The 14,476-nt window shown below is 47.8% G+C and overlaps 2 protein-coding genes across 2 annotated transcripts; one reads left to right on the forward strand and one right to left on the reverse strand.

Annotated features, from left to right (window-relative positions):
- The first annotated feature begins 588 nt into the window (after nt 1-588).
- Eras (ES cell expressed Ras) lies at nt 589-4,365 on the forward strand. The gene is made up of 2 exons (XM_090326314.1): nt 589-657; nt 3,447-4,365. Exon 2 carries the CDS (start codon nt 3,466-3,468, stop codon nt 4,147-4,149), a length of 684 nt encoding a protein of 227 aa, XP_090182440.1. The 5' UTR covers nt 589-657; nt 3,447-3,465; the 3' UTR covers nt 4,150-4,365.
- A 1,222-nt stretch (nt 4,366-5,587) lies between these two features.
- Nucleotides 5,588-9,702, reverse strand: Pcsk1n (proprotein convertase subtilisin/kexin type 1 inhibitor). Its single transcript, XM_090325669.1, has 3 exons — nt 9,482-9,702; nt 6,190-6,662; nt 5,588-5,923 (listed from the first exon to the last, which is right to left on the reverse strand). Exons 1-3 carry the CDS (start codon nt 9,593-9,595, stop codon nt 5,728-5,730), a joined length of 783 nt encoding a protein of 260 aa, XP_090181795.1. The 5' UTR covers nt 9,596-9,702; the 3' UTR covers nt 5,588-5,727.
- Between the last annotated feature and the right edge of the window lie 4,774 nt (nt 9,703-14,476).

Here is a 14,476-nt window from a genome sequence, read left to right on the forward strand (position 1 = left end):
TTCCTAACATGAACATTCAAGTTCTTTCTACCATCACAGAATCGCCCGACACTTTTTTCCCCCCCTTCCAGGTCAAACGCAAACTTTCTACCCCCCTCCTCCCCCCAAAAAAGCTAAAGCTGCCATGCAAGCTGCCTGGTCCCTTAAAGAAGCAGTCATTCAAAATGGTTCCTGAAATCCCCACATCCTGCCCTCCTGGTTAAAGCTATGAGCAAACAGGTCCAGTCTGCAACGGTCAAGGTAGTGAGGGACGAGGCGCGGGCGCGTAGCGCAGCACAGGCACACCAGCTCCTCTATGAAAACCCGCCTTATGACCGGTGATCCTGAGCTCCTGGCCTGACCTGAGTCGTGGCCCCCCAGCGGTAGGGGCGGGAGCCGAATAGGGATTGCAGACAGGTGGGTGGGGGCGAAAGAGGGCGGATGCGCATGCCCACTCCCCCCCCCACCTGAGCTGCCTGGAGGTGGGGAGCAGGGAAGCCCCTTGTTGGTGTGGTCGTCAGAGCTGAGCGACGCCTGCCTACCTGCGCACCGCTGCTCTTGTGACACAGGTAAGTGGTGGGGCGTCTGTTTCTTGGCTCCGCTCAGGGCCATGGCGGTTGGGGTGTCTTTCTCGGCTGGTCTGGAGTAATCTTTTCCCTGACAGTCCTAACTTGTAGGGTAAGTGAGCCCCTCACTCACTCCCATATCGTCCATCCCGGGGTGGGGGGTGGGGGAGCCTGCGGTACTGTTTGGTCCCCTCTTTCTTGGGAAGAACCTGGGGGCGCCCGACGTGGAAATGCGCCCTACAGGTTTTAGGATCACTCTCCCCGCTACCCCCAAACTTTCCCCTTGGAAAATGACTACTACGCAAGTGAGTTGTCTAGGGTAACTTGAAAAAAAATAAACCAAAGTTATTTGGGGAGAGCACCCCCACAATCCTCCGGCTCTCCCCGTCCTAGGTCGGCTAAGGCTAGACCTTACTCCAGAGGAGCTCAAAGCTCGTGCCCAAAGGGGGCGCCCCCGTCCCCGAAGACTAGCCGAACCCACTATCCATATTCAAGGAGGAACCCCAGTCGTTCCGTAGCTTCTCAGTTGGGAGAAGTGTCCCCCAACACCCGGCCAGTAGTCTAGAATTAGTGCGAACATTTCCAGACGGTTCCATCCATAACCTTGACCTCCCTAGCGTTTCACCCTTTAAGTATTCGTGGGCTCATGGGGGCGCCTCCTGCCAGCTCCGGCGAGAGAAGCGTGCCCTCCGCCCTGCTGCGCTCCGGGTCATTATTGTAACGGCCAGCACCTTAGCCGGGAGGGAAGGGCCGGGCCGGGGCTGCTTACATTTCCATCTACTAATGGCCCCACTGGCTTTTCAGTCCTACACGTGCAAGTCATTCCTTCCTGCTCCCCCACCTGAAATTTGCTTGTTTTGTTTGTGTGTGTGCGTGGGTCCTGAGGCTTAAGCTCTGTCAGGACCTGGGTGCTGTCCTGGTGGGGTTTGTTGTTTTTGACTCAAGGCTAGCTCTACTACTTGAGCCACAGCTCTAATCTTGGCTTTTTGGGTGCTTAATTGGAGATCAAGGTCTCACGGACTTTTCCTCACTTGAGCCGGCTTTTGTTGTTGTTGGGTTTTTGTTTTTTGGGGGGTTGTTTGGTTTGGTTTGATTTTTTTTTTATTTTTTTTTTATTTTTTGGTTTTTGTAAATCGGCATCTCAGAGTAGGTAGCACTACAGGCCTGAGCCAAAGGCGCCCAGCCTATAATCTCTAAGAAAGCATTAGAGTCATACCTTCAGAACATACCAGAATCCCACCTCTCCTTTCCACCTTAGCCTGCTACCACCCAACACTTCTTTTTTTTTTCTTCTGCGGAGCAGAGCCTTTCTCAATGGCTCATTTGCCTTCTCAGACTTCTCCCAACTTTTTCTACCCAAAGGGAATCCCCCAAAGTTCAGTTCTCTTCATGTCGTGTCCCCTTCCTCCTTTCTGAACAAGTCCTTCCAGTGACTAGTTTCTGGGATCACATCCCCCCACTACCAAAAAAAATTTTTTTGGAACCTTCCCCTTCCCCCACCCTAGCATCTGCATCCTAAGCTCAGTTGAATCTGTTGTGTATTCACTCCCTGCCCCCTACAGCCACTACTTCTGGCTTTCCTTAGAAAGTTCTGGTGAGGGCTTTTGTCGTTCGCTCTGTGAGGGCACTCCCTAAACCGGATCTGGAAGTGCATTGAGTAGTGAAATAAAGGTGACTTACTATTAATAGCTAGCACAGATTGAGCACCTGGTGTGTTCCTACACTCACCTAATATGCAAGATAATTTCCTTACTTACCATGTTTATGGTCTCTCTGCTACACTCCCTAGGTTACGAGTTGAGTTTGAGTGACTTCACCTGCAGGAATTCTTGAATCAATGAAAATTAAATAATAATAAAAATGCGAAACCTTAACTGAGCACCTGCTGCCAGACCACCTACTACCTTATTTGTGGGTCTGCAAGTCAACAAAGTCACCAATTATACAATATAAGAACTACACATCACTAAGTAGAACGTAGAAAATGTCCGCAAAGCCCAGGGTTCTTTAGTTTATACATTTCTCTGTTCCTGGCACTTAGTAGGTTTGTTAGTAGGTAAGACCAACTTTTCATGAAAAAAAGGCTAACAGGAACTAGAGGTGTTGCTAATGGCGGTAAGGCACCAGTTGAGCTGGAAAAGCTGAGTCAGAGAGGGAGGCCCTGAATTCAAGCCTCAGTACCAGCACAGTAAAAAGAAAAAATATAAATAACACACTGTATGTTTTACTTAGTTTATTTTCTTTTTAGATAAGGATGTCCTTATAGAGGGCCCTTGAACTGTATCTTTGGGGGTAAAGCAGAATGAATTAAATGTTTAAGGGAAAAAATGTCCTTATAAAGCCACTGGGCATGGAAAACTTCTGAGCAGACAACCATCTGACAGGCAGCACCTGGCCTGGAGTTCAAAGATGACCAAAGCAAAATCCTGCCCCATTTTGCATAGGGAATGAATGCGCTATTCTTTGCCTGCCTATGATAGCAGTGTTGTAAAATTCCAGAACAGCGATGGTCCCCCAACCGGAATTATATATTTTTTTTAATCCGGGTGAACCTAAAGAGATGTAAATTAAGTCTCTTGTAAAACTGAGGGTGTGGAATCTGCCTTGGGGCTGAGTTGTTGGTGAGGGGAGGTCTGGGTTTGGTTCCCCCAACCTGGCAAAAAAAAAGTGTGGGGGAGACAGAACAAAATCCCTGCCTTCAACAAGTTTATCTCTAGAAGGAAGAAAACTATGTGGAGTCACATAAATAACAGTTGCATATTGTTAAAAGATCAGCACACAATAGGCACTTAACAAATGTTGATTCAGTGATACCCAGGGGTCCCCACTCCCGCCTCCCTTAGCTTTAGCCCTCATTTTCTTCTCACTTGCTAAGCCTGCTGTTTACATCTCTTCCTTTAGCTGCCTGCCTGCTTGGGACATGCCACTGCCATCTAAAACTTGTAGTGTCTTGGACCTGGGTTCTTGCAACCCAGTAGAGAGCCACGAGACTTGGGCCCAGTCCAAAAATGCTGACAAGCAGCTGCCTGAATACAAGGCAGTGGTGGTGGGCGCAAGCGGTGTGGGCAAGAGTGCCCTGACCATCCAGATGATCCACAAGTGCTTCGTGAAAGACCATGACCCCACCATCCAGGATTCCTACTGGAAGGAAGTGGCCCAGGATGATGGAGGATACATTCTCAATGTGATGGACACATCAGGGCAAGATATACACAAGCGCTTGCGTGACCAGTGTCTGGCAGTTGGTGATGGAGTGCTGGTTGTCTTTGCTCTAGATGACCTCTCCTCTCTCGATCAGCTGCAGCAAATGCGGGCATCCTGGGGCCCTCAGGTCAACCAGCCTCTTGTCTTGGTGGGCAACAAATGTGATCTCGTGTCTACCTCTGGAGATGTTCATGCTGCAGCTGCAGCCCTGGCAAAAAGCTGGGGGGCTCCCTTCGTGGAGACTTCAGCCAAGACTCAGAAAGGTGTGGAAGAAGCCTTTTCTCTGCTCATCCATGAGATCCAGAGAACCCAGGAGGCCAAGGAAGTCAAGGCAGGAGCAGCTAAAAAGAATGTCCGGCACCAGAAAGTAATGTGCAGCTGTGGCTGCTCAGTGTCCTGAAAATCTTCATGAAGAAAAGATCTCCCTCTTTCCCAGACAGGTTGCAGATTCCCTTGCCATTCGACTCCTAGACACAGAACCAGAAATCTCATAGACACTGTTGGGGTAATGGGGATTTATAGACACCATCTATTCATTTGGTGAAGGGCTTTTGATAACATGGGTGTGTCTGGTATTGATTTTATCACTTTAAGAGGTTCTGTGCAAAATTAAATGTTCTCTGGTTTCAAAGCTGCCTTGTTGAGTGTTTCATGGGTAGGAGTGAAAGGAGTAGAACATTACATGAATGATGAGAAATCTTTCATTCAAGAAATTTGGAGCTGAGAGCTCATGCTAGGAATCCTAGCTAACAGGAGGTTGAGATCTGAGAGGATTCCCTGTTCGAAGTGAAAGTGGAGGTGTGGCACAAGTGGTAGAACACCAGTCTTGGGGGAAAAAGCTAAGGGACAATATCTAGGTTTTGAGTTCAAGTACCAGTAGCAGCCGAAAAAGAAAAAAAAATCCAGCTCTGCAGTGGGTGCAATGGATGCAGAGATAAGATTTTTTTGTTGTTGCCAGTACTGGGGCTTGGACTCGGCCTGGGCACTATTCCTGAGCTTCTTTTGCTCAAGACTAGTAGTTTATCAAAGCCACAGCACTGCTTCTTTTTTTTTCTGTTGATATGGCACTGAGGAATTGAACCCAGGGCTTTCATGTATGCTAGGCAAGGATTCTACCAGTCATGACCATCCCAAGACAAAATTTTCAAAATCTAAGGGCTGGGGGGTGTGGCTTAGTGGTAGAGTGTTTCCCTAGCATGCACAAAGTCGTGGGTTCAATTTTTGTGTACCACATACACAAAAAGCTGGAAGTGGTGCTGTGGCTCAAGTGGTAGAGCCCTAACCTTGAGTACAAAGAGGCTCAGGGACAGTGACCAGGCCCTGAGCTCAAGCCCCAGGACTGGCAAAAAAAATCTATCATGTATGAGAGCTAGGTGGGTGATGGAAGACTGAGGATAGGTGTCAAAGAATTGGGGAATAAGTGACATTTGGGTAAAAACTCATCACCAGGAGCAGAGTGCCTAAGAGTTCAGCCCCCTAGGCCCTCAGAAGGATGTGCTAACCTTGAAGGTGGACCCAAAGCCTTCTGGGATCCCCAAACCCCAGTGAAGCCTAGCAGGGAAGTCCAAAATCAAGACAGGGACTCCCAACTGCAGCTGTCATTTCCGGAGTGCTTGCCTCTATAATAGCCTAGCACTGGCTCACCCAGCTGGAATATGAGGATCACGGTTTGGAGCCAGCCATGGCAGGAAAGACCATCAGACTCCAATAAATTACTTGAGCAAAAAAAGCTTAGGGACAGTGCCCAGCCAACTGCTAAGTTCAAGCCTCAGGACTGGCAAAAAAAAAAGCCTACCATTGCCACCCACCCAACCCCTACACTGCCACTGAGACAAATAGCTGCTTCAGATCGTGTTTATTGAGGGGCCAGGAGGCAATCTTGGGGCGGGGGTGTAAGTTGGTGGATGGCGACGTGCTGGCGGGGATGCTTTGGGGGAGGGGGAAGTCGGAGCTCCAGGGCAACTCCAACAGGTGGTGCTCAGGGCGGTAGGAGGCGTCGTGCAGGCGCCTGGGGCTGGGAATTTTCCAGGCGTTTCACGCGCAGCAGGGCCCCAAGTACGCCTTCAGGAGGCACCTCTGGACCCAGATCCTGTTCTGCAGCACGACGGAGGCGGCGCGGGGCAGCTGCAGCCTCCGGTTCCCCACTTCCAGTGAGGATCCGCCCCAACAAGTACCTGCAGGGTAGAGAGGAGAAATGGGACCCCGAATGGACAGCAGGACCCCATAACCTCATGTGGCCTGCTCCCTTCCCACTCTGGCTCTGGACCCTACTGTTTAGTAGACATTCAGACATTCCCATCCCAGACATTGTGCACCAGGGCTGGAAATCTACGTCCAGCACTGCCCTCCAGTTGGGAAAATGTCTCCTCCTCCTGGGTTGATTTCCTCCAGAATCTCACTCCCTTCCTAGGGTCCAGTCCCCGGCCCCTGGCTGTAGCACCTCAGTAGCTCCGGGTCCACGTCGGGTGTCTCGTCCGCGGCGTCCTCAACATCTGGACCTGTGGGGCCATCGTCGTACACGGGGGGTCTGGGTCGCAGTGCAGCGGCGGGGGCAGGCGCGGGAACCAGCTGGGCTGCTAGGGCGGCGGGGTCAAGGCGGGCGCGGAGTAGAGCGCGCGCCAGTTGCGCGGCGGGAGCATCAGGATCATCATCCAAGGCCAAGGGCCCGTCGGGAGCGCGCGGGGAGCCCCAGACACGCAACAGCTGGGCCAAGACGCGTGCCTGCTGATCCTCCGCCTCCTGCGCCTCAGCCCGCGCCCGCTCTTGCCTCTCAGCCTCCAGCAGGTGCGCCAGCGCCCGCGCCAGCTCCTGCACTGCACCCGCTGCCTCTCCTCTGGGCACTGCCCGACGGAAGCGACGGGGAGCGCCAGCCTCAGTCATGGGTGGGGACGCTGCACCCAGGCTGCGGGGCTCCTGTGAGAAGATGCGAGAGGGAAGAGAGCATCAATCAGTCCGTGTTGCTTCAGCCCAGGGACCTCCATCTTGAGATGTGGGGTACGATGCACCACCGAGAACCCACCAAAATACACGAATGCCTCCAAGACCACATGAGACTTCTAAAGATCTGAAGACATACTCAAGACCACCAAAGACCCTCACCTACTCACCCACCCAAGCATACATCCCCAGTGATAGTGTAGAAACTCTCAGAAATTGTCCTCGTTCTACTGCCTAGTTTGATTGTGTGTGTGTGTGTGTGTGTGTGTGTGTGTGTGTGTGTGTGTGTGTGCTGGTCCTGGGGCTTAAACTCAGGGCCTAGGTATTGGTCCTTGGCTTTTTTTACTCTAGGCTAGCTCTCTACCAGTTTTCAACCATAGCTCCACTTTAGACTTTTTGGTGGTTAATTGGAGATGAGTCTCACAGTCGTTCCTGTTCAAGCTTCGAACTCAGATCTCAGCCTCCTGAGTAACTAGGACACAGTCATGAGCCACAGGCAACTGCGTTGGAGTCTATTTCTTTGACATGGAAATTCTCCTATTTTTCCAGAGGGAATTTAATTGGCAAAATAATTTTGAACAGCAGGTTGGCAATGTCCCAAAAGAGCCATATAATCTATAACTCACTCCCGAGGATCATGAAAGATGACAACAGCATTTATAATTGCTTAAAGGGAGGGAAAGGAAGAAATGAAAGAAAGGTCTGGAAATAACCCAATATCCACTGATGTATTACAAATCCATATATAAGCCATGACACAGAGTCATGAAATACTTACTCATAGGGCATAATACTAAGCAGCCATAAAATTAATTACAGCCACACACATATATACATGAATCTTACCACCAAACTGAGCCAAAACAGCAAATGTGGGCCAGGAGTGTTACTCAGTGGTAGAGTGCTTGCCTCACAGGTGACAAGCTCTGAGTTTGAGCTGAACACCTCCCGCATTTGAATGCACGCACGCATGTGCACTTACACACACACACACACACACACACACACAGGTTCCAAAACCTCACTGCAGACTTACTGAGACTATGAGATACACACAGACTTCCTAGTGACCCCTAGTGATTACCAGATGGTAAATGCCCAATTTCATTCCTTTTTTATGTAAAAAACAGGAGAAACTAAACAATAGTGGTTTTGAGATAAGCTGCAGACAAAAATAAGGAATCTGAAGGACAGACAGTTCAGGATAATGATCATGAGGGAAGGATACAGAGAAAGGACATATAGTAACTTCTATTATTATTTTTTTCTATTTAGGTAAGCTATTAATTTATTGTTAGTATTAAGGTGTTATACAAGGAGTAACCATTTCACAATTCAAGTAATATGTTCATTTCTCTTTTAGATAATGCCACCCTTCTCTTCATTTTAATTAATTAATTAATTTTTTGATGCTGGAACTGGAGCTTGGACTGAGGGACCTGTGCACTGTCTCTTTCCACTCAAGGCTAATATTCTGCCACTTGAGCCACACCTCTACTTCTGGCTTTTTGGTCATTAATTGGAGATAAAGGTCTCTCGAACTTTCCTGCCTGGGCTGACTTCCAACCAAGATCCTCATAACCTGAATAGCTAGGATTACTAGCATGAGCCAGTGACTCATGCTTTATTTTTTAAGCCAAGTGGTAGCTACTTAACAAGTTATTTTTATCATTATTTTAAATGGTGTGAGTATATATAATAGTGTTATATATAAAATTAATGTTAAAAAATGTATCCTTGATTCAGTCCTGAAGAACTAGAGAAAGAAGCCACTCCAATTACCTTGATGGGCACCCATCACCCCTTGGCTGGAAATTTATTCATCAGCAATCTGTCTTTCTGTGTCTCTGTCCCGGTCTGTCTCAGTCTCTTTCTTCTTGACCCTTGAGATGTCATCTACGCAACCCAACACTACTACATATCCACACAAAGAAACACACACAGTGCCATCATTTTTATTTCAGAAGGAGTGGTCCTCTGGTCTCCTGTGTTGGATCATGCAGTTACACCCATATGCCAGGGCGTGCACTTCCCTGAGAAACACAATGCAGATCAGAGACATCATGGCTTCTTTTCTCATGATGACACAGCTCCACAAAAAAGCAAAGAGAAACAGCCTCACGAATGAACCTACAAAGCCCTTGCACCATGACCAACATGAAATCCACACAGGGAGATGAAGGACCACTCCCTCCCATGTGAAAACGAACTCACACAGGCACACACAAGCACACAGGAAGGCACGCCCATAAACCACGTCATCGCACAAAGATTCATTAATACACACACAGTGTCACTGAGAAAGCAAGGGGGGGTCATAAAAGTCATACATAGAAGCATCATTAGCATCATACATCTTACACATCCAAACACACAATGTCACCTTTGTAGGAAGCTTAACCAAGATCCTACTAAAGGACACACACACAGCACACAATACCCCTAAATGACTATCATCACGTTACACGCACTCAAGGATACACGCACAGCCTGTCTGAATGCGTCCTAAGTGCTGTGGACAGCGCCGCAGGCCTGGAGCCAAGCAAGGCCTGGCCTGGAGGGGAATGCGCAGAGATTGGCAGGGCGTGGCTCCTGACCCAGCCCAGGCCAACACCACCCGGAAACCTAGCCTGGTTTCGGATGTGGGATGTAGCGGCCTGGATTGTCACCCTTCTCAGTCTCTCTGCGCATGCCTGGAGCAGACTCCAGAGAGGATGCGGTACCAATTCGTACCCGCAGCATCCTTCTCCCTGTCCCCGCCCCCACCCCCACCCAGCACCGCATTGGGGTCGCACCTTTACCGGCCTTGCGCCGAGCACGGGTGGAAGCCGAAAGAGACCCAGCAGCAGCAGCACCAAAAGGCCGACGCCCCCGGCCCGCGGCCCGCGGAGCAGCGGCGACCCCGCCATGCTGCCCCTACGAGCCGGGCTCCGGACGGGCGGACTGGCTGACAAGTGCGCAGTGCTGGGGCTAGTGGGTACAGCTGCGGTGCTCTGCGGCTGCGCACGCCCAGAAGCTGGGTCCCCTCCCGTCCACCCCCTCCTGCCACTCTACGCAGGCGCAGCCTCGGGGATCTGGCAGCCCCTTCATCCCGCACATCACCATGGAGATGCCCAAGGGGCAAGGTGGAAAGCTGGTGCCTGCACTGGCGGTTGCCATGGTAGTCTGAGGGCAGTTGCTAGGGCAATGGACCTTGCAGTTAGCTTACCAGACAGTGAGAGAAAATTAACTCAGCGCAGTGAAATAGAGGTCTGGGCCTTAATGCTGGCTCCTCGGGGAGGAGATGAGCTTCGTGCCTTGGACAATCGATTATAGATCTTGTATTGTGAGCCTGGCTCATTACAAAGACATGGGTTCAATCCAGATGACGTGTGATCATGGATGGCTCTCCATAGACCATGACAAGAGGACTCAGCCCCTGGACCACAATAAACCTGTTCTTAGCAACTGCAGCCACAAACCAATACTGATGATTAAACGAGAATGACATTTAGGGCTGGGGCTTGGCTGAAGGAATAGAGTGCTTGACTACCAAGTAAAAGGCCCTGAGTTCAAACCCCAGTACCATAAAACAAAACATTTTAAAAACCAAATGACATTTAGAGGGAGATTTTTTTCAAGTGCTCCTTTCCACCCTGTCTTGTCTCTTTGCCAGAACCTTCATCTCTCCACAGATGTTTCTTGTTTTGTCCTCCAGTGCCCTCTGTTCTGCTTACTTCTCATGTGTGACTCTTCCCTGACTTTTTTTTTGTCTCTATACATGTCCTCCTGACTCTGTCTATACTTACTTGCTTTCTATAATAAAATACATAGATTTATTTTTTTTAATCTATGAAGAATGTCAAACAAATGTTCGGTGCCAGTGGCCTATGCCTGTAATCCTAGATATTCAAGAAGCTGAAATCTGAGGAGCATGGTTCAAAATCAGCCCAGGAAAATGAATCTCAGAGACTCTCAATTCCAATTAACAAGCCAAAAAACAAAACAAAACAAACAAACAAACAGAAGTAAAGCTGTACATCAAATGGTAGAGCAAAACAAAAACACAAAAAACAAAACTCAGGAATAGTCAGGCCCAGTGGATCACGCCTGTAATTCTAGCTGCTCAGGAGCCTGAGATCTGAGGATCTCAGATCCTCAGAAGTGGCACTGTGGCTCAAGTTGTAGAGCATTAGCCTTGAGCTGAGGAGTTCAGGGACAGTGCCCAGGCCCAGGCCCTGAGTTTAAGACTCAAGACTTGCACACACACACAAATATGTATTCAACATTCTGGGGAGTGCAAACCAGCCTGACATCTGGCATGCTAGGCTTGAGTGAAAAAGCTAAGCAAGATCATGAGTTCAAGGCTCAATAACTGGCATATACCCACAAAAGAAATAATTTCAAGCTGCTTAAAATGATGGATCTACTGGGCACCAGTGCCTTGCACTTACAATCTTAGCTACTCAGAAGGCTAAGATCTGAGGATCATGGTTCAAAGCCAGCCCAGGCAGGAAAGCCTATGACACTCTTATTTCCAACTAGCTACCACAAAACAAATGCAGCACTGTGGCTCAAAGTGATAGAGCTCTACCCTTGAGCAAAAGACCTCAGGTACAGTGCCCAGGCTCTGATTCAAGCCCCATAACTGATAAACAAAAAAGATGGATCAACTGTGTGCCAGTGGCTCATGCCTATACTTCTAACTACTCAGGAGGTTGAAATCAGAGGATCACTTCAGGCAGGAAAGTACACAGACTCTTATAGCAAATAAACTACCAAAAAAAAGCCTGAAGTCTCAGGGACAGCACCCAGGCCCACAGTTCAAGCCCCACAACCAACAAAAAAATAGAGAAAAAAATGCCTGAAGGGCTACAGTGCTAGCCTTGAACACAAAAGATCAGAGACAGTACCCAGGCTTTAGTTCAAGCCACAGGATCAACAAACACACACACACACACACACACACACACACACACACACACACACACACACGAAATAAAATAAAGTGATTGACCAAGGCAGGCATGAGTGGTTCATGGCTGTAACCCCAGCGACTCTAGAAGCTGAACTCTAAACATCTCATTTCAAAGCCAGCCTGAGGAAGAAAATCTGACCCCTAATTAACTAGCAAAAAGCCAGAAGAAGAGATGTGGATCAAGTGGTAGTATGCCTTGAGCATAAAAGTTAAGGACAGTGCTTGGTCCCTGAGTTCAAGCCCCAGTACACAAAAAAATTAAAATAATAATAAATATACACTATTATTGTGATATAAATTTAAAGTGAAAGAGAGACTTGTGCAAGGAAACATCTATGTAGTAGTCAAGGGTATCCGGAATCCATTGATTCTGCTTTCATGCCCTCAGCATCATAAACATTATAGAGAAAATCCTTTCCCAAGTCTCCTTTTAGACCCATGAATGAGGTAAGGACAAACATAAGGATGGGCTCTATACCCCAACCAACATTTGGTATTCACATCTTTCTATAATTCTCTTATTGCTTGAATGAGTAAATAACCAAAAGTGACATGTATATGATTATAGTAATGAAGTTGAGAGCCAGGCATCAGTGGTTCATGCCTGTAATCCTAGCTACTCATAAGGCAGAGATCAAAGCCAGCGTAGGCAATAAAAGCCCTTGAGACTCTTAGTTCTAATTAAGTACCCAAAAAATTGGAAGTGAAGCTATGACTCAAGTGTGGACCACTAGCCTTGAACAAAAAAGTTCAAGGACTGTGCCCAGACCCTGAGTTCAGGCTCCGCAACCAAGACACACACACACCCTAGCCTGGTACAAGCTACCACTGTTGTTCAAGTGGTAGATCACCAGTCTTGGTCAAGAAAGCTGAACAAGCCAAGCATCAGTGACTTATGCCTGTAATCCTAGCTACTCAGGAGGCTGAGATCTAAAGATCGCAGTTCGGGCTGGGAGTTTGGCCTAGTGGTTAAAGTACTTGCCTAGCATGCATGAAGCCCCGTGTTCAATTCCTCGGTACCACATACATAGAAAAAAGCCAGAAGTGGTGCTGAGGCTCAAGTGGCAGAGCTCTAGCCTTGAGAAAGTCCAAGGACAGTGCTCAGGCCCTGAGCTCAAGCCCAGGACTGGCAAAAAAAAATTATATAAAGATCGCAGTTCGAAGCTAGCCAGGGCAAGAAAGTCCCTGAGATTGTTATCTCCAAGTAACCACCAGAAAAACAGATGTAGAGCTGTGGCTTAAAGTAGTGGAGCAGTAGCCTTGAGCAAAATGAGCTCCAAGGCAGTACCCAGGTCCTGAGTTCAGGCTGATGACTGACAAAGAAAGGAAAAAGAAAAGAAAACTGAACAGAAGCATGAAGTTCTGAGTTCAAGCCTTGTGTCATCATAATAAGTAAGTAAATAAATCTAATCCGTTTTTTTGGCCAGTCCTGGGGCTTGAACTCAGGGCTGGGCATTGTCCTTGGACTTTTCTCAAGGCTAGCACTCTACTCTAAGCCACACACCACTTTCTGGCTTTTTCTTTGTATGATTACCGAGTAATTGAACTCAGGTCTTTGTGCATGCTTAGGCAAGCACTCTATCACTAGGCCCCACTCCAGACCCCTCATTCTTTTTTTTGCCAGTCCTGGGGCTTGAACTCGGAGCCTGGTCACTGTTGTTGGGCTTTCTCAAGGCTAGCCCTTCACCACGTGAGCCACAGCACTACTTCAGGCTTTTTCTATGTATGTGGTACCATGGAATTGAACCCAGGGCATTGATTTCAACTTATGAAATCCAAGCAAAAGACATATATAAGGCATACTACGTCTCTTCCCCTCCACCTGCTTTTTTTTTGCCAGTGCTGGGGCTTAACTCAGGGCCTATGCATTGTCCCTGAGTTTTTGTTCAAGGCTAGCTCTCTACCACTTGAGCCACAGGGCCATTTCTGCCTTTTTCTGTTTATATGGTATTGAGGAATAGAACCCAGGGCTTCATGCATGCCAGGCAAATACTCTACAGGCATGAGCCACTGGCACCTAGCTAATAAATTCATTTTTCAGTTTTGAAAAACAGGTTGGTAAACCTGGTACTAGTTACTCATGTCCCTTGATACTCAGGAGGCTAAGATATAAGGATGGAGACTGAAAGCCAGACCATACAGGAAAGTCCTTGAGACTCTTTTTTTGGGGGGGTGGTCCTGTGTGCTAGCCCTGGGGCTTGAATTCAAGGCCTGGCAACTGTCACTGAGTGTTTTGGCTCAAGGCTAGTGTTCTACCACTTATGCCATACCTTTATTCCCAAATTTTTTTCCGTGGTTAATTAGATATGAGAATGTCACAGACGTGCTTGCCAAGGGTGGCTTTAAACCATAATTCTCATAGCCTCATAGGTAGCTAGAATTACATATATGAGCCACCAGCACGTGACTTAGTGACTCTTATTTCCAATTAACCATCAAAATGACAGAAGTGAAGCTGTGGTTCAAATGGTAGAGGATCAACCTAAAGCAAAAAAACTAAGGGAAAGAGCTCAGCCCTTGAATGTAACCCTCAGAACCAGCACAAAAGAAGAGAAGAGAAAAGAAAAACAATTTAGTAATTGAAAGAACAATCTAGTAATTTTTTATTACATGCAGCATTTTAGGATAATAATTATACTTGAAAGCTTTATCTTAGGAACATCAAGTTCTACTTATTACAATTAGGGACACATAGACCTAAATCTGCAAAGATGGACATGACCGTTTTTTTGTTGTTGTTGTTGTTTTTGGTTTTTGGTTTTTGGTTTTTTTTTTGCCAGTCCTGGGCTTGAGCTCAGGGCCTGAGCATTGTCCTTGGACTTTCTCAAGGTTA

The sequence above is a fragment of the Megascapheus bottae genome, chromosome X (assembly GCF_031878675.1).
Source record: "Megascapheus bottae isolate mThoBot1 chromosome X, mThoBot2.hap1, whole genome shotgun sequence".
Classification (NCBI taxonomy): Eukaryota; Metazoa; Chordata; class Mammalia; order Rodentia; family Geomyidae; genus Megascapheus; species Megascapheus bottae.